The sequence below is a fragment of the Nilaparvata lugens genome, chromosome 3, assembly GCF_014356525.2.
Source record: "Nilaparvata lugens isolate BPH chromosome 3, ASM1435652v1, whole genome shotgun sequence".
Taxonomy (NCBI): domain Eukaryota; kingdom Metazoa; phylum Arthropoda; class Insecta; order Hemiptera; family Delphacidae; genus Nilaparvata; species Nilaparvata lugens.
Window position 1 is genome coordinate 10,066,640 of NC_052506.1, and position 19,621 is coordinate 10,086,260.

General features: G+C 35.2%; 1 protein-coding gene across 2 annotated transcripts; it reads right to left on the reverse strand.

Annotated features, from left to right (window-relative positions):
• Positions 1-1,342: 1,342 nt before the first annotated feature.
• LOC111048099 lies at positions 1,343-17,682 on the reverse strand. Of its 2 annotated transcripts, XR_005570996.1 has the most exons (4): positions 17,444-17,682; positions 11,265-11,508; positions 1,835-3,379; positions 1,343-1,769 (listed from the first exon to the last, which is right to left on the reverse strand). XR_005570996.1 is itself a non-coding variant. In XM_022333950.2 (3 exons), exons 1-3 carry the CDS (start codon positions 17,545-17,547, stop codon positions 2,897-2,899), a joined length of 831 nt encoding a protein of 276 aa, XP_022189642.2. In that variant the 5' UTR covers positions 17,548-17,682; the 3' UTR covers positions 1,343-2,896. The 2 variants fall into 2 exon arrangements, 1 of the variants encoding a protein (XP_022189642.2); XM_022333950.2 differs by having other exon boundaries at positions 1,343-3,379.
• Between the last annotated feature and the right edge of the window lie 1,939 nt (positions 17,683-19,621).

The window sequence follows — 19,621 nt, forward strand, 5'->3', positions numbered from 1 at the left end:
CAACAAAGGAACCACAGTCATAACACAAGAAACAGAAACCTTCTTATTAGGAACGTGGCTAAGAAGGCAATATATCAACGACACTTCAACCACCTAGCACCAAAACTCCACAATCCACTTCCTGCACAAATCAAGTCAATAGAAAACCCAAGGAGATTCATATCTGCCGCTAAGAACTGGATTATTTCAACTGGAAGACATCATATAGAAAACATAATCTCAAACAATATATGAGCTCACTTACCCAACGTATTTGCAGTTTGCACCCCCACCCAGAATCTATTACTACTACTAACACTTACTCTAGTACATGGGTTTCCCATAGTTGAGTAGGTTAATTTCCAATAGAATTAAATTCCATATTTTTTATAGACCTATTGTATTGTATTTTAGATATTTTGTACTTTTTATGTTTTAATAATTGCTTGTTTGTATTTTTTAAAGGAAATAAATTTATTTATTATTTATTAATATCTAAAACAAATGTACATTTTTCAAAAATGCAATGTTCTCTCTCTTAGTACTTTTTTCCGAGGTCACACACACTGTACTCAATTACATGACAAATAGGAGGTAGGCTTTATTTTTTGCTGTCTTTTTCTATTACTAGACCTTTCCAGTTTTCTAATTCTTCCACTCTTTGAGTAGTTGAGCAAGAACCAATAGACTACAGCTCTTGAATACATGATGACATCCTTTCTCTCTATGACAATACTCTAATTCCCATTAACAGAATGAGAACTGAACATGAACAATCATCACCATTTAACCAAATTGAAACAGCCTTATTTTGTCTCACAAAAAATATAGCCACTCTGTCTTCAGGTGCGTCTTCAAGTGCAGCCTTCAATGCATTGGCACACTCAACATACACTACATATGCAACTATTTCCTGCTTAATTCTAAACTACATATCATTGAAATGAAGAAGCTCTGAGATTTCATCGACAAGTAATAAAGGATCTTATTGTTGCAGGATAAATCTTCACCTATGCCAAACCCCATTTGAAACGCTGAGATTGTAAGGTCTTGAAGTGAATTATTTTTTAATGCTATTGCTGGTGTCTAATTTTCAAAGTCATATATTAGGAGGATTAAAAAACACTTATTAAAATGGGCTGCTTTTAAATTAATAAAACAAAATAAATCTTATAGCACCCTTTATTCTTTAAAAAACTTTAAAATAGTTGAACAACTAGTTTCGGTTTACACCATCTTCAGGTTCTAAAATAAATAATAATAATCTATTATTTTAGAACCTAAAGATGGTGTAAACCGAAACTAGTTGTTCAACTATTTTAGAGTTTTTTAAAGAATAAAGGGTGCTATAAGATTTATTTTGTTTTATTAATTAGGAGGCTTTTCTGTGGGAATCATGTCTTGATATCTTTAATCATTGATTAAAAGGAGGATGTAATGAATAGATATTCTGTAAAACTCTCAATTTCGGTTAAAAGCAGATTTGTTTGATGTCTTTGTAAGCAAACCTCTGCTGCTGAGCACACAGGGATATTAAGTCGTTTGAAGTTCAAATTAGGAAACGCTAACTGAACTTTTCATCTGAAATTTGCGATAATTTAGTGTAATACGATTAGACTGTCCATTTATCAACTGACAAAAATCTGTGTGGAGTAAGACCTTCGAGTTTCAGCTACAAAGATAAAAGTAATTGCTTTCAAAGGAAAATGGCTAGTCCGAACAAAAATTGTGAATGGAGATTCTATCTTGGAGTAAGTTTGAGCCTTTACTTATTGGGGTTGTACTCTAACCTACGAAAAAGAGATTCTATCTTGGAGCAAGTTTGAGCCTTTACTTATTGGGGTTCTACTCTCACCTACGAAAAAGATGAAGATATTTTCAATAAGTTAAAAAAAATCCAATATATTTGTGGAACAATTCATAGGGCATTGAAAAATAAAGTAAGGAGAGTTACAAAGCTGAAATTCTACAAGACCATGGCTATCCCAGAGTTGACGTATGGAAGCGAATCATGGGTACTAGGTAGAAAAGAAATCAGCAGAATCCAAGCGGCTGAGATGCGCTTTCTAAGGAGTGTAAAGGGATGCACAAGATTGGATCTACTCCGGAATGAGGACATTCGAGAGGAGCTCGAGGTTGAGCCAATGAAGAAATTAAAAAGTTTCTAAATAGATGGAATGCCAACCGGTAGAATCCCTGTGAAAGGTCTCAACTATAAACCATCAGGTAAGAGAGACGTTGGAAGACCAAGGAAAAGGTGTTAAAACTACCGTGTCTTAAAACTAGACACGATCATAAAGTTAAATTTTAACTTATATTTTTGATGAATGTTAATTTCCAAGGCTATTTTAAAGACCGTAACAGGCAATCATGCCTATACCGTAGAAGTCAGAAGAAGAAGACGATTAGACTGATAATACCTGTACTTGATTCAGTTTACCATCCCACATAGCAGTGTGGCGTCTGTAAAACGCAAATTGTGTTTATGTGGATGCACATAGGTTAAATACGAGCCAATAAAGTTATGTGACGACTATGCAACCGGCCATTACTATGATAGTTCATTCAGTGAACGTTTATACATTCTATAAAAATTCAATGTTAAATCAATCTGTGAAAGACCATTCAATAATTCAAATTGTGCAATAATTGCTAAATTGCAATTATAGTTTCAATAAATTGGAAAATGTTTCAATTAATCTAGTTGCAACCTCAAAAAAGATATACTGCCTATATTTTTAAACCAGTTAATTTTGATTTGTTCAGTAAAACATTAATGAAGAGTAATATCGACTTTTGAAATCATGATCTGTAATAACGTTTGAGATAAAACTTAATAAAAAGACAAGTGCATTATTAAAACATTCACAATTTTTCCACTCTACTATTATGTGTAGCACTACACTAATTCCTCACATTATAACGATGTGAGAAACGCAGAGAGTAGAGAGTTATTGCTCTTTTTCTTAGTTTCTGTTGACGAAATTGTTGGCACATTACTCTTCATCTCTTTCGCAAGAGTATGTTTCAACTTTCCAATATTCATTTTATTTTTCTTCTTTTTCTTCAAATGCCTATTCTGAATACTAAACACAGAATTTGTATTATTAGAAGTAGTAGATAGATTACTATTTATCGTTGAAGTTGTAACAATATTTGAAGCATTGTTCGATTGTTTATGCTCTGGACCAGGAATTGTTGATTGATTTTCTGTACCGGTTATTTTGCACTTGAGAACTGCTTCCGACTTCAAGCCAGCATAAGAGTCCTTCTTTTTCTTTTTCTTCTTGGATTTCAATGGAAGGGTGGTCTGCTCACTCGACTGGAGTTTATTGGTAATGAGGTCCGGCTTTTGTAGAGGTACTTTAGTTTCCTTTTTACATACATGACACGTCACAACCTGAAAAATGAAGCCACTATTGATCACACAACACTTCGAAAACTGCATAAAAGCTTTATTCCTCATTTCATTTGTCAAGTATTAATTCTCACTTCTTCACTTCATTTCTCTGCAATCTTCTATTATATGTTGGTCTTCCACATTTTAAAAATATTTAACAGTGATTCATTTCATTCCACTTCATGTAATGTAGATTATAGTATTATAGTTGAATTTGTGATATTTCAAAAGCAAACACAAATCTTTGCCGTTATCTATATATATAAAAGCGAAATGGCACTCACTCACTCACTGACCGACTCACTCACTCACAGAACTAAAAATCTACCGGACAAAAAACGATCAAATTTGGTAGGTATGTTCAGTTGGACCTTTAGAGGCGCACTAAATTTCCAAAGATACGCCCAAAATCTGCGTTTTTCCAGCGTTTTTTAACGTTTTCTCAGATTTATCAAGAACAAATGAACAGAAATTGTTCAAATTCAGTACATAAGCTAAGCTAGGGTGTAATAATGTTGTGTTAGAAGGAATTTGCAATAACGTCAAAGATACGACCAAAACTAGCGTTTTCCAGCGTTTTTTTTTTATTTTTCTCTAGTTTGTCGAGAACAAATGAACAGAAATCGTTCAAATTTAGTACAGAAGCTAAGCTAGGGTGTAATAATGTTATGCTAGAAGGAATTTGCAATAACGTCAAAGATACGCCCAAAATTAGCGTTTTTTTTGCGTTTTCTCAGTTCTTTCATGAAGTAATAGACAGAAAAAATTAATCGGTGATTGAATCGAGCGAGGAAGTACTTTGACTTTCTGATGGAATGAAGCATCCCCAAATGAAAACTGCAGGCGAGCGAAGCGAGCCCGCTGATCTCATTTTTGGACGATCAAGTCGGGTGTCCAGGGGGCAGAGCCCCCTGGCTAAACGGATATGGCGAGCGAAGCGAGCCTGACGGCTAGTTAAATATAAATGCACTAGAATATTACATTCTCAAACTGTTTGTCCATGTGTCGATACAGTCAGTCTGTACATATTATTCTTATTTTGCCTTCCCCTCTAGTTCTGTATTCTTGTAATGTGGAGTGAAGTCTGATGATAAGCAAACATACCAGTGTTTCAGACTCAAGTTTAGTCAGATACAATTAGCATTTCACTTCAGCTTGAAATTCAATAATGTTATTCTTTATTCTTGATGCTCAATCAATCTGTCCTTATTGGTCTGGAAACTCTCAAGGATGTCTTCTACCAAGATATTAATAACAGTTCAGTCTTGAATGTATATAGGTGCAAAGACCTTAAAGAGATATAGACCCACAATGCCTATGCCTTCCCAATGATAGCTCTTACTTGAAATTGAAGGCCGCCATTGGGGTATTTTAGCACGAGATATTATATATATATATAATGTTATATAATCTATGCAACTACTGTTATAAAAACTGCGACTACGCCCCGTTTTGGTAAGCTAATTTTCTGACTCCAGCTGTTTAAAGTCAAGAACTTAGCTAAATACCGAGCTCGGAATCCGGCCTTAAGTTAAATTCTGAATACATAATCAGTGTTTCTGAAACTGTGATTTTACTGAAATGCAATTTTATAGTACCGTATACATGTATGCACCGTACTTGTTGATTGACTTTCTGATATAAAATTAAAAAAATATGGTGTGGCGCACTCACACAACTTTCCTTGCCGTTATGAAAATGATCACCTGACGCTAGTGTAAACGCGCATCTCAAGTCAAAGATCTGAACCAGCTGGTGACAGGTCAATAACGCTGGATACACACGAGATCTGCTATCTCTTCTTAGTGAATGATTTAATAGAATCAACAGTTGCCAAAATTTTGGAATTGAATAAATTACATTTTCTCAAATTTCGAGCTTATTTTCAATTTTAGGTAAAAATTTTACTGGACATTAATTTAAGAGATTTCCATGCTCAATTTTTTCCACTCGAAATTTTTCGTTTAAATTATATCTGAGACCTGATAATTGGAAATCTAAAATCAAACTTTGCATAGATATAACTCTGAAATTTTTACAGATATGGGACTCGTGGCAGTTGATATAGCATATCATGACTATTTTAGGTATAAATTTGATCAAAATCGTTGGAGCCATTTTCGAGAAAATCGCGAAAAACACTGTTTTTGACAACATTTTCGCCGCCATCTTGAATCGCATTTGATCGAAATTGTTCGTGTCGGATCCTTATAGTGTAAGGACCTGAAGTTCCAAATTTCAAGTCATTCCGTTAATTGGTAGATGAGATATCGTGTACACAGACGCACATACACTCATACACACACACACACACACACACACACACACACACACCACACACACACACACACACACACACACACACACACACACACACACACACCACACACACACACACACAACACACACACACACACACACACACACACAACACACACACACACACACACACACCACACACACACACACACACACCACACACCACACACACACACACCACACACACACACACACACACACACACACACACACACATACAGACCAATACCCAAAAACCACTTTTTTGAACTCAGGGGACCTTGAAACGTATAGAAATTTAGAAATTGGGGTACCTTAATTTTTTTCGGAAAGCAATACTTGTTATTTGTGGTAATAGGGCAAGGGAAGTAAAAATCATCTTTCTGGTGATTTCAATTGTGGAACTGGATCTAATCTGGATCGCATCTGAACTGAGGAATCCTTAAAAAGTGTTAGATATTGAATGTATTAAATTAAAGATGGTTGATATGAAGAGTATTATTTAAATACATTGAATAAATAATACTCTTCGTATCAACCATCTTTATTCTAAAGGTGTATACGGATTTAGGCGCCGCAAAAATGAGCAGTTCACTTTTAATCAGCTGATGCCAAGCTTTTTATATCTATATCTTACAGTTTCTGTAAAAATACAGATATAATAAGCTGATTAAAAGTGAATAGCTCATGTTCGCGGCGCGTATATCTGTACGCACCTTTATATTGCAGTATTATATATATATTTTATATATATTTATATATGTAAAATTACTACATATTTACGAATACAATTTTTGATAGGGAACGGTTGGGGATTGGGGCTTATTTCTTTCCTTCATTTAATTTTTTATCATTTTTGTAGTTATTAGTAAATGAGTAAAAAATAATAAGTTGATAAGTTAATAAGTATATATTGTACAAGAGTAACCAATAAAGATACTACCTTGGACTCATTTTCGCACACAGGCAGCAATGCCTATGCAAAAATTTTATTTCCTATTCATATTAATTTGTATTTAATTTAAGACTCTTTTCAGTGTACCTTATTCATTGTCAAGTGTGTGATTATTTTGTACAGCTGGAATTTGTTTTTTATTATGTTTCTTTGAAATAAAATCTTTTTTGAATTGAATTGAATTGAATTATAAGACTAGTATTTCTTTAGTAAGAAATTGCATTGCATACTAGCGCTGCATGTGAGTCTATGCATCTTTAAGGTCTTTGCTTAAAGATGCATAGACTCACTTGCAGCGCTAGTGTCGTACTTGGAATTGAAATTCGCCATTGAGGGGGCAACCCATAAGATTATTACATACCAATGCCACCAATGCCTTTGATATCTATAGTATTATATATATATATATATATATATATATATATATAATACTATATATCATGGTATGGTGGCATTGGTATGTAATAATCTTATGGGTTGCCCCCTCAATGGCGAATTTCAATTCCAAGTACGACACTAGCGCTGCAAGTGAGTCTATGCATCTTTAAGCAAAGACCTTAAAGATGCATAGACTCACATGCAGCGCTAGTATGCAATGCAATTTCTTACTAAGAAATACTAGTCTTATAATTCAATTCAATTCAATTCAAAAAAGATTTTATTTCAAAGAACATAATAAAAAACAAATTCCAGCTGTACAAAATAATCACACACTTGACAATGAATAAGGTACACTGAAAAGAGTCTTAAATTAAATACAAATTAATATGAATAGGAAATAAAATTTTTGCATAGGCATTGCTGCCTGTGTGCGAAAATGAGTCCAAGGTAGTATCTTTATTGGTTACTCTTGTACAATATATACTTATTAACTTATCAACTTATTATTTTTTACTCATTTACTAATAACTACAAAAATGATAAAAAATTAAATGAAGGAAAGAAATAAGCCCCAATCCCCAACCGTTCCCTATCAAAAATTGTATTCGTAAATATGTAGTAATTTTACATATATAAAATATATATAAAATATATATAAAATATATATATAATACTGCAATATAAAGGTGCGTACAGATATACGCGCCGCGAACATGAGCTATTCACTTTTAATCAGCTTATTATATCTGTATTTTTACAGAAACTGTAAGATATAGATATAAAAAGCTTGGCATCAGCTGATTAAAAGTGAACTGCTCATTTTTGCGGCGCCTAAATCCGTATACACCTTTAGAATAAAGATGGTTGATACGAAGAGTATTATTTATTCAATGTATTTAAATAATACTCTTCATATCAACCATCTTTATTTTAATACATTCAATATCTAACACTTTTTAAGGATTCCTCAGTTCAGATGTGATCCTGATTAGATCCAGTTCCACAATTGAAATAACCAGAAAGATGATTTTTACTTTCCTTGCACTATTACCATAAATAAGGAAAGTATTGCTTTCCGAAAAAAATTAAGGTACCCCAATTTCTAAATTTCTATACGTTTCAAGGTCCCCTGAGTTCAAAAAAATGGTTTTTGGGTATTGGTCTCTGTGTGTGTGTGGTGTGTGTGTGTGTGTGTGTGTGTGTTGTGTGTGTGTGTGTGGTGTGTGTGTGTGTGTGTGTGTGTGTGTGTTGTGTGTGTGTGTGGTGTGTGTGTGTGTGTGTGTGTGTATGAGTGTATGTGCGTCTGTGTACACGATATCTCATCTACCAATTAACGGAATGACTTGAAATTTGGAACTTCAGGTCCTTACACTATAAGGATCCGACACGAACAATTACGATCAAATGCGATTCAAGATGGCGGCGAAAATGTTGTCAAAAACAGTGTTTTTCGCGATTTTCTCGAAAATGGCTCCAACGATTTTGATCAAATTTATACCTAAAATAGTCATTGATATGCTATATCAACTGCCACGAGTCCCATATCTGTAAAAATTTCAGAGTTATATCTATGCAAAGTTTGATTTTAGATTTCCAATTATCAGGTCTCAGATATAATTTAAACGAAAAATTTCGAGTGGAAAAAATTGAGCATGGAAATCTCTTAAATTAATGTCCAGTAAAATTTTTACCTAAAATTGAAAATAAGCTCGAAATTTGAGAAAATGTAATTTATTCAATTCCAAAATTTTGGCAACTGTTGATTCTATTAAATCATTCACTAAGAAGAGATAGCAGATCTCGTGTGTATCCAGCGTTATTGACCTGTCACCAGCTGGTTCAGATCTTTGACTTGAGATGCGCGTTTACACTAGCGTCAGGTGATCAATTTTCATAACGGCAAGGAAAGTTGTGTGAGTGCGCCACACCATATTTTTTTAATTTTATATCAGAAAGTCAATCAACAAGTACGGTGCATACATGTATACGGTACTATAAAATTGCATTTCAGTAAAATCACAGTTTCAGAAACACTGATTATGTATTCAGAATTTAACTTAAGGCCGGATTCCGAGCTCGGTATTTAGCTAAGTTCTTGACTTTAAACAGCTGGAGTCAGAAAATTAGCTTACCAAAACGGGGCGTAGTCGCAGTTTTTATAACAGTAGTTGCAGTTTTTATTTTTTCATTTCTATAATTGGAAACGTTTTTCCTTGACGAGACATTTCTAAATAATTCAAAATAGCTGAAACTTTACACTAATTTCTCTTTATTTCATTTTGTGTTTAATTTTCTAGTTCTTTGAAATTTAAATTGAACGTGACTATGACAATGACTACGACTACGCCCCGTTTCGGAAAGCCAATTTTCTGACTGACTCCAGCTGTTTAAAGTCTAGAACTTAGCTAAATCTTGAGCTCGGAAACCGGCGCTTAGTCACTTTGGATGGAAAAAATGTTCTTCTTCCAAGCTTTTGAAATTAATAAATAAGCTTCAATTAACTTAATAGTACCACACAGTTTCTACAAACGAAAAACACTATTATAGATTGATAAATGCACCAGAACCAGTCAAAAACTAGAAAAAATATTTATTTATATCAGGGTATCAATATTATTATACTGGGTATTTTGGTATTTAAAAAGCCTCATGTGGACGTATTTTCTGAAGAAATACATGCACGCCAAGTTATCAATTATTGACATAGTTGGCTAGGTATTTTACCTCCTTTCATTCTATTCAGCACACCCCACCATGAACCTGTTTTTGTATTTTAATTAGAAATTTGTAAGTCAAATTTATTCATTCATTTGTCTATGTAACAAACAGCACTGATGTGAAAACATTGTTATAGTGAGGTCCACGTTATAATGACAGTGTTTGATTAGCAATGTTATTAATACCCTTGTCTATCATTAAACAAAGCGGATAGCGCTATGTCTTTCTCGCTTTGCTCTGTTGCCAGATCGTCTTTCAACAATGTAGAATTATTTATTAAGTAACAAAATCTTTCATCTTAATTATTGAAAATATAATTTCTTGCTTAATAAAAAATAATTATTATTTTAAACGAGAATGAACAGTTAATATTACATCAAAAAATCGGTATCAGTTACCCTCCATAGAAGGCATTGACAAGACCGAGGATCGGCAACGTTGTTCCCTTATCTTTCTCCACTGCCATTATAAGGTGGACCTCACTATAGTATTTTAGCCCTCTGTGGGTTGTAGGAGCTTTGAGTCGATCATCGTACTCAAGAATGTGTTGAAAACCAGAATTCACCCACAGCCATGCTTGTCGTAGGAGGCGACTAAAATGGACCTCAAGGACACTCCAGAAGTTGCCTTGCCTTCAAACCTACGGGATCTGCCCCATCAGGGCAGTTTCGGAGGGGCAAAAAGAAAACACCAAGAGACCAGAGATGGGTGAAACTCCAGGCACAAATGATGGTCAAGAGGCTGAGTCGAGGTTGGCCGGGCGCCGGGCGCCCTAGAGGCAGTTTGGCGTCCCCTCTCTCAGAGGAAGGACCTATAAAAAGGCCAAGAGTGGAACTCACGTAGGTCACGAGTTTGTGGGTGGAGAGGCCAAAACTCATTACTGCTCAAAGAAGGGCGGCCATTCAGGCAAAACTTCTTGGGAGAGGTGAGGCTTTTAACCCTGTAGAGTTTCGGAGGGGAAAAAAGAAAAACACAAGAGACCAGAGATGGGTGAAACTCGAGGCACAAATGTGGGTCAAGAGGCTGAATCGAGGGTTGCCGGGCACCCTAGAGGCAGTTTGGCGTCCCCTCTCTCAGCGGAAGGACCTACAAAAAGGCCAGGGGTGGAACTCACTTAGGTCACGAGGACTAATCAGTCTGAAGAGAATGCCAAGCATATCATACTGGATTGCGACAAGGATTGCAACCAGGTGATGAATGGAATGTTAGTATAAGGAAAACTTCTGGTTCTTGTAAAGGACATAGGTATTGGTTTGCCTAACTAATATACTACTTGGAAACACAATAAGCTTCAGTTGACGTGTAGGGTTCTTTGAACCTTTGGCCTTTGGATCCTTGAATCCGTCCCTTCAAAAACAATAAACAATAGTACTTTATCTATCCGCTGTTGATGAGTGAAGGTTTAAATCTTCTAATAACGATGTCAGTGATTTCATTCATTCATTAGGGCACTGTACCATTAGGACTAGACTTACAACCATCATGTTTGTGAAAAAAACAATTTTACTGAATACATCTGTAATGTTTACTTACCATTCTATTGCATCGACTCGTACATTTGTTTCTCCGCTTCACCTGCATTTCAGTCAATATTCCCACATCTCTGTTCAACAAAGAGCGCATGAATTTACTTGTGCGTTTCTGAGGCTCTATTTTGAACGAGTACATCCCTTCTGACCAATAACAGGAACACCATTGGCATACTTTCAGTAGATTCTTCTGTTTGGTAAAATTTATACTCAATTCACTCTGTGATGCCACCTCCAAGCTTTGATTTCTGGAATTAAAAAGGTAACAGAATTCCAACTTATAATTTCAACTATAAACATAATATAATTTTGTCTAAAAATCAACGACTAGCACTTAGCAGTCTATTTTTCAAACATTTAGGTTCAAAGGTTACTAGCCGAAAGATCTCGTTGTCAAAGTGAGCAACTTTCAAACCTAAAAATTTGATAATAGATTGCTAGTTGTTTCAATTCATAAAAACGATTCAAGTGAATTAATAATTGCATTCTTGATAGAATCCATAATTATTGATGAATATAATTTGGTTGACATATTACAGAATTCGGGATTGATAAAAAAAACCTACAGTACCTATATAATGATAAAATATCAAAGAAGAGCATAACGAAATGGATTAAAGGTGAATATTTCTTCACTTTGAACCTAGCACTGTGATTTGTTTTTTTTTCTGTTTCAGTTTTCAGTTTGGTATTCTGAATTCTGACCTTTAATAAATTATCAATATAGGTGTGAATTATTCTACTTTGGATCACATTTTCAAAGTAAATTGATTTAAAGTATATTTTGTGTCTCTACTTTTGTTATAAAGCCTTTTCGTTTCAATTTCTAGTTATTTTAAGGATTTTTTAAGCAACTCTCACCTGCGGGCAAAGAGTTTTCTTTCTACTAGTGATGCCTAGGCATTTAATAATTAGTTTTTCTTCTCTCATGTATATGCATGTATGTGTAATATTGTATTATGAACATTTTATTTTTGCTCGTGTATGTATGTGTATGAGTAAATTATTGTTTGTTTTCTTTTTGGCAATAAATGAATTTGATTTTTATTTGATTAAATGATTTAATAGACATTTTGTGAAACATAGAAAATGAAGGGAAGGGTAAGTAGGGAAGAATGTTTTTTTTTTAATTATGAGTGGAAAAACAATGACAGCAAAATTGTACAAGTGGGTATTATGTTGTTGGATTGATAAATGGATATTTCTAATTAATGGAACTGGTGAAATATTTAGTTCAAAAGACTGGAATGTCTTGTCAATGGATAAAACAAATTTCAGTCCAACATAAAATAGTGCATTTAAAAATGAATGAACTCCGATAATTACTAGTCCTCTGCAGTTGGTGAAAAAGTTGGTGTATTGGAAGATAATACATTTTATTCTGAGGATAAAAATCTCTTTACGTCCTGTCAATTCTAACAAGTTCATCAATATAAGAAGAAATAAGTTCAATTAATTGTCTTTTTAGATAATACGCCAATTGATGGGTAATAATTATTTATAATTTAAAAATTGAAGAAATGTGTTTAGGGAGCCATTTCGCGAGTTGCTAGCCACAAGATAATAATAATTATTACACAACTGTTTACAGTTATTAAATTATTAAAATTACTGAAAAAACTGAGGGCCAAGTGTTCTGTAAACCGTTGTTTTCTAGACACCCGACAAATCACGATTTCAACCGTTTTGCAACAAAAATTGGTTCAAAGTTTTACTAACATCAAAATAAAACACAGTTTGTAAGTGAAGTTTGATGAACATAGTTGTAGTAAAGTAACGATTAAAAGTAAAATTAAAAATACAAATAGATCAAACCCATTTTCTACTTTAATAAAAAAATATTCAGCATGTTTTATCAAATATCTTTGTACTTGATTCAGTACTTTAGAAGTCTTTTTTATTACTTCAGAAGACATCAATTTGTTAGTAAAAATTAGAAAGATGTCTTCTTGAATTATTTAGTAATTACAACAGTAAATTAACATTAGAACAAACTATTTAAGCGGGCCATTTACTATCCAATTTTTGCTCAATTGTGTTGGACTGATAGAGAAGTCCAAGTGCTAGTTGCACGCAAATTTTAATCATATTTAATTCTACGAAAATCAATCAGAGAAGCCGTCTTTTCAAAATAAACCTTCTGTGATTGGTTTTCGTGGAATCAACTACGGTTAAAATTTAACCGGCTTTTGTGCAACCGGACTCAAAAGTCGTATCTTTGACGCTCTGATTGCTGTCCACGAGTTGGCCCAGCATCCCCACTCATGTTCAATTCCAACTCAACTGATCTTGCGATGTTGGATAAGTGTTGTAAACTGTTTAAGCGGGCCATTCACTAGCCGATTTTTTGCCCAAGTAAAGGTGCATTTTCGTTTATGCGTGAATTTCCGCAGTCGACGACGGCAAGCATTGTTGACATTCATATTGTCCAAATTTCAAGTGTGCTAAAACAGCTGATCAAATAACTTTTCATTATTTATGTTTATTATTCTACTAGAATCGAACATTTCTAATAATATCAACATATTGCCATTTAAAAGTATAAACTCAACCTCCCCCATTAAAACATAATTGATCATTTTTAGGTTATGTAGATAAATTGGAATCTACCCAATCTGAGATTCTCTCCCTGTCGTGGTCGACGACGGCATTTACAGACAAGCGAAAACCCAGCTTAAGTTGGACCGGTAGAATTGGTTCTTTCACCACTCACGCTCCAATCAGTTGTCCATGGTTTAGTCCACAATCACAGTATACATACAGTATGGAAACTTGGATAGTCCCTGACGCCAAAATCCGCCATCTTGTTAGGAAGCACCGCATTGTCATAGTATTGATGGTAGGTTCGGATCACTTTAATGATCCGGATCAATTGATCTCGTTCACTGCCACGAGCCAATCAGACAGAATACCAGGATTGGAACTTCCCAAGGTCACGTGACATGTTTAGTATTGGCGTCATGTAAAAAGCATTGGTTAGATAGGCGTTTGATTACAAGTTTCCTTTCTGTATATATTCTGTGCCACCATCTCCATTCACGTTCCAAATCGACTCTCACTAGACAGCTGACCTTGCAAGGTTTGATAAGTCGGGTGAACTTTTTATGAGCGGACCATTCACTATCCGATTTGTCCAACTTGAGGTTCTATATTCAAACATTGTATTCGACGTCGGACCGTGAATGGGGAAGTTTTGCGGTGGCGAATGTTGCCGGACAAATTGGGCAAATCGGATGAACAGTTCACCCGAATTATCCAACCTTATCCAAGCCGCCTAGTCGAATCTATTTGGAACGTGAGTGGGGAAGTTGGACTAACCAGCTGAAGCGTGAATGAAGAAAGATCCAACATGGTGGTTTACCGATTTGTCCAACTCGTCCGGCAACATTAGTCCAAAACCCCATTCATGGTTCGACGTCGAATCCAATATTGAACAATATATTGAAATCCAATATATCGAATTCAATACTGAACCTCAAGTTGGCATGAAATCGGATAGTGAATGGCCCACTTTACATACTACCCAAATCAAGCAATGGGAGATTAGGCTATAGTTATTTTCAAGTCCAAGGAGTACCGATATAGAGATATAAAGGGTTAAGCAGGCCATCCACTATCACATATGTTGTTAACTTGAGAACCACGTCGAGGTCGGACCGTGGATAGGGTTGTTGTGGGCGGGGCGAGTTGTGATGCCAGACGAGTTGTAACAAGTCTGGTGAACTTTTCACCTTGGCCAAGGTTGCAAGGTCTACCGCCTATAGTCCGTACAAAATTACTTCTGACTTGGATGAATATGCGGCGCAGAGAAATGGAGGGAGATCAGCCAATTACAGTGATTATAACCTAGCTCCGCAGTGCAGGCTGGATGCTTGTCTGACTCGGACTAGGCGCTGAGACAGCAAATAATAGCAGCGTTGGTGGGAATGCAAGCGGCCGCAGTAACATCTTCCACCCAGCAATGGTCGGCGTAGTTCCGCCTAGCGGACAGACGAAAGATTAATCCAGTCAATTATTTGATCCCTCCAGCCAGGCTCAGCCAAGCAGCCGAGACAATAGAACAATGGAGTGACGGTCTTATTCGAGTTCATCAGCAGTTTTCTTTCTCACGATTATTTTTATTTTTGTGTTGCCTATAAACTCCAGTCACCAGTAAAACGTTTCCAGAAACGTGGTGTACTACCATATTAATGACTTTTCATGATGATTTTTAATTATTTAAAAAAATTGTTGACATTCTGAGCCTTCAGGCCAAACTTGGGGACGCTGAGAACGAATCTGCAATCAGAATTTCTCTATCACGAAAAATAACGAAAAAAATCCAGCTGTTGATCTTCCGGCAACCGTTAACAGTCATCCAGCAATGCGGCCGAAACACTTCCAAGCCAGACACCCATCTCAAATGACAACGCCAAACTGTGAGAAACCATCCTGCACTGCGGCGCTAGGTATAGAGTCATAGGTAGAAGAGCAGTTGCTAATTTGTCAGTCGTCTGACTGCTGCTTTCAGACAGGAAACTTCGCATGTGCATATTAACAGTCACTAGAAGTTGGAAAACGCTGGCCGCTTCAAAACGGCAACATTGCGCCTCCGTATCCATCCCGCTTATGCTTTCTCTGCTGCGCATGTCCATCCAAAGTAAGAAGTAAATTTTTACAGAGTATAGTCGAAAGTTCAATTTGGAACAGAGTAGGAAGCCGGAGTGTGAGTGGTGAAAGATCCAACGCGTTGGCCCAACGAAGTTTCCATATATATCCTGGAGACAATAATCTTAGCAAAGAAGACAAAACCCACACTAAGAGGTGACAGACATGGTCTTCATACTAGAAACACCAAGGACATAGACCTCCCAATGCACCGTCTCGCTAAATTTCAGGACTCTCCAGTTTATGCAGGAGCCTTCTTCTACAACAAACTGCCGGATATACTGAAGAATGATATACGACACTCTCTTTGCTAAGGCATTCAAGTGCTACCTGATAGAGAGACCGTACTACACCACAACGGAGTATGTGCAGGAGCATACCTACAGTCACTATACGGGACGAACTGGGGAGTAAGACTGACGCGAAACCCCATCGAAGGGAAGATATCTGACGATTCCCCGGTCACCTGACTGCGGAGAAGACTAGACAAGTAAGTTGGACCAAATTCTCAGATAATGAAAGACCTGCTTAATATTTATATGAGTAACAAAGTTTAAACAAATATCAACCCCCCCCCAGAAACATACATCACAGTCTATAAACTTGTAATATTTACTTTATAATAATCTCAGCATTTTCAACTATGTGATAATTACAACATATATATGGTAAATTGAGCATATTATAGACGATTTTTCTTCATTGTACAAGAGGAGAAAAAAAAGGGAAGAGAGGACAAGAAAAACCACGTGCTTAAATGCTCTATGAATGGCTTAAATGCTCTATAAATGGCTTAAATGCTCCATACATTGCGTAAATCTAGGTCCAGTGCCGATATCCTGTCATCAAACAGGATGTTTGGAAACATCCTGTCATGTTATTTTGATCACAACGGCTGCCACTATTGTTTTTAAAATTAACAAAGTTCAAAGTAGCACAATTTTGCATGCATTTAACATATACCGTTTCAGCCATAATGGTTTTTAAACTATAGATAGGTCGATGGTTCTTATAAATGTACTAATCTGATCACTAATCCCTTCCAGCATATTATTGCCATTCAAGTTAAAAGCAAAAGCGTAACCTTTTACCTTTGAAACATTAATGAACATACCTCACCCTGGACCTAACCCCTTCCAGCATAATTATTGCAATCCCAAACCAAAAACTTAACCTATCATTTTACCTTCAATCGTTCGAAACACTCATAAACATGACTTGACCTAATCTCTAACCAGCGTAATTCTAGGTCCAGAGGTGTGTGTAATTAGAGGACACCTGGACAATTTGAGAATAAGCTTACTATTCATGACGACCGTTGGGAAGACCGAAGAAGTAAAAAAGTGTGAAAAGTCTTGATCAAAGTGAGGTTAGTAAAACTAAATTATTTTTAATTTGTGAAGAGTAGCGGCCGTTTAATTTTTGTGATAAAAATAACATATTAAATCGATCCCAACCAAATATTTGATGACAGGTATATTGGGAGTGAACCTAAAGTTTAGCCCTATTATAAATAAAAAATATGCCTATACTCACGTCAATCTGCTTTGTATAATCCTATAAGAAGCTGAACATTTATTTTTGAATAGCAATGATTTTCTCAATAGATGTTCAACTAATTTTTCTTGAGGTTGATTCATGGTTTTGCTTTTAGATGAAATGTTGATAGTTAACCTCTAAAGATGCGAGATGGCCATGTGGCGGATGTGGCCATGGCCATGCAAGTGCGAGTCGAGAAGCAACCGGAAAACAGAGGAAAACGTGATATCCAGAGTGGGTTGACGACAAACTGGGTTGATCCTCATTTCACATTGACGACAAACCGGGTTAACGACAAATGCGGTCAGCGACAGATTTTCAATAACTCTGTAATGTCTACATTTCCTCAACACTATAGTGTGTTAGAAAAAATCTATGCTGAGAAAGTTATACCATATACTGAAAGGAAGATAATACCTCATAATATTAGTGCTACATCAAGTGATGAGTGATTATTCATAGAATAATAACTACAATAATTATAACTATTATAACTCATTAACTTATAAGTAATAAGTGAAAATTATGCTTATCCCGGGCTGACAAATAATTTTTGTATAGTAACTCTTATCGAATTTCCATCTATAGTGAGGTCCACGTTATAATGGCAGTGAATAAAGATAGAAGAATAGCGATGCCGATTCTCTGCATTAACTATTTATATTTCTACACTCTCAAAAACATAATTGTCATCGTTGTCGACCTAGAAAAGGATAGTACCACCAGCTTTGTCGGATGATAGACAAGGATAGCAAAACCAAAGCTGATCAAATACTGTCATTATAACGTGGACCTCACTATCATCATCATCATCATAATAATTTCTTTATTCATAAATTTGTACAGTGTATACAATGAATAGTGTCATAAATATATATCTTTGATTAGATACAATTAAAAATAAAATGCATAACAAATAAAACATCTACAGAAAACAACAATACAAACATACAATACAATTCAACTCATAGGAGCTGATCTCATTCATTCAAATATTCATTTATATTATAAAGAGCTCTCCCAGTTAAATATCTCTTTAATTCCAATTTGAATTTATTGGAATTCAGCTCTTGTTGGATTCGCGTCGGAAGCTTGTTATAGAACTTGGCTCCTATGTATGTGGGCTTCTTCTTGTAGAACTCAAGTCTATGGCTTTGCAAATGTAAAAGTTTATCTCTGTTTCTAGTGCTGTACCTATGATTATGTCCTAACTTCAAAATATTTCCAAGATTTTCTTTCACACTCATTATTGTCTCAAAGATGTAAAGACTGTAAACTGTCATTATATTCAAGTGAGCGAAATGTTCTTTAACTGATGCTATGGGGTCTAGGTGTAAAATTATTCTTATAGCTTGTTTTTGTGATTTGAGAATCGAATCCATGTTCTGATTTGAAGTAGATCCATAAAGACTTATACCAAAAGATATTATAGAGTGTATGTAGGCAAAATAAATCATTTTCCGCGTTTCCATTTTACAAAAGGGAGACATTTTTCTAAGAGCATATAATCCACTCGATACCCGTGACAACACCCTTGTGACATGTTCTGTCCAATTCAAGTTTTGATCTACTGCTATAGCTGTTTACCCTGTTGTCAATATTTGCAGTAGCAGAATAAGTCTTCGGGGTGATTTACAGCATTTAATTGAGATTTTTGTTTGATAATAATTATATGTATTAATTAGGATTTGAACAATAATGCAACTTCCAATTTATTTCCATCTGAAAATTATACCTTATCATACTAGTAGTTCTGTGAACAGTAGACCTCACGCAGTATTCTCATCCACAAGTATCTAATATCACTTGTTTTAAATGTTAACAAACCCAGTTCACGTTTGAACTTGTATTTTATATATGATATAATTCATCCAGTTCCGTGATAATCTTTCTATCTGATGAAAATTAATCTTTTACAATCTAAAATGTTATAATTACTCCAGCATTATTTTGTTCATTTGTTTATTTTTAATCATCTATAAAATTAGGTTTTTGGAAGATGGGAATATTGATACTAATGGGCATGCACTAGAATAACATTCTAGAATAACAGTTATAACATTACCATGACTGCGAAACAAAATATTGAGACCAAAGACCTTAATGCTGCAATTAGATAAAAGTTATTAACAAAATGTTAATTGCTCAATCCTTATAGATTATATTAGATTGAAC

Coding starts and splice junctions, on each gene's coding strand:
- LOC111048099 (XM_022333950.2), bottom strand. CDS start 17,547: ATGAATCAACCTCAAGAAAAATTAGTTGAACATCTATTGAGAAAATCA. Junction 11,509..17,443: donor ATTATACAAAGCAGATTGAC/GTGAGTATAGGC, acceptor TTTTAATTCCAG/AAATCAAAGCTTGGAGGTGG. Junction 3,380..11,264: donor CGAGTCGATGCAATAGAATG/GTAAGTAAACAT, acceptor TTCATTTTTCAG/GTTGTGACGTGTCATGTATG.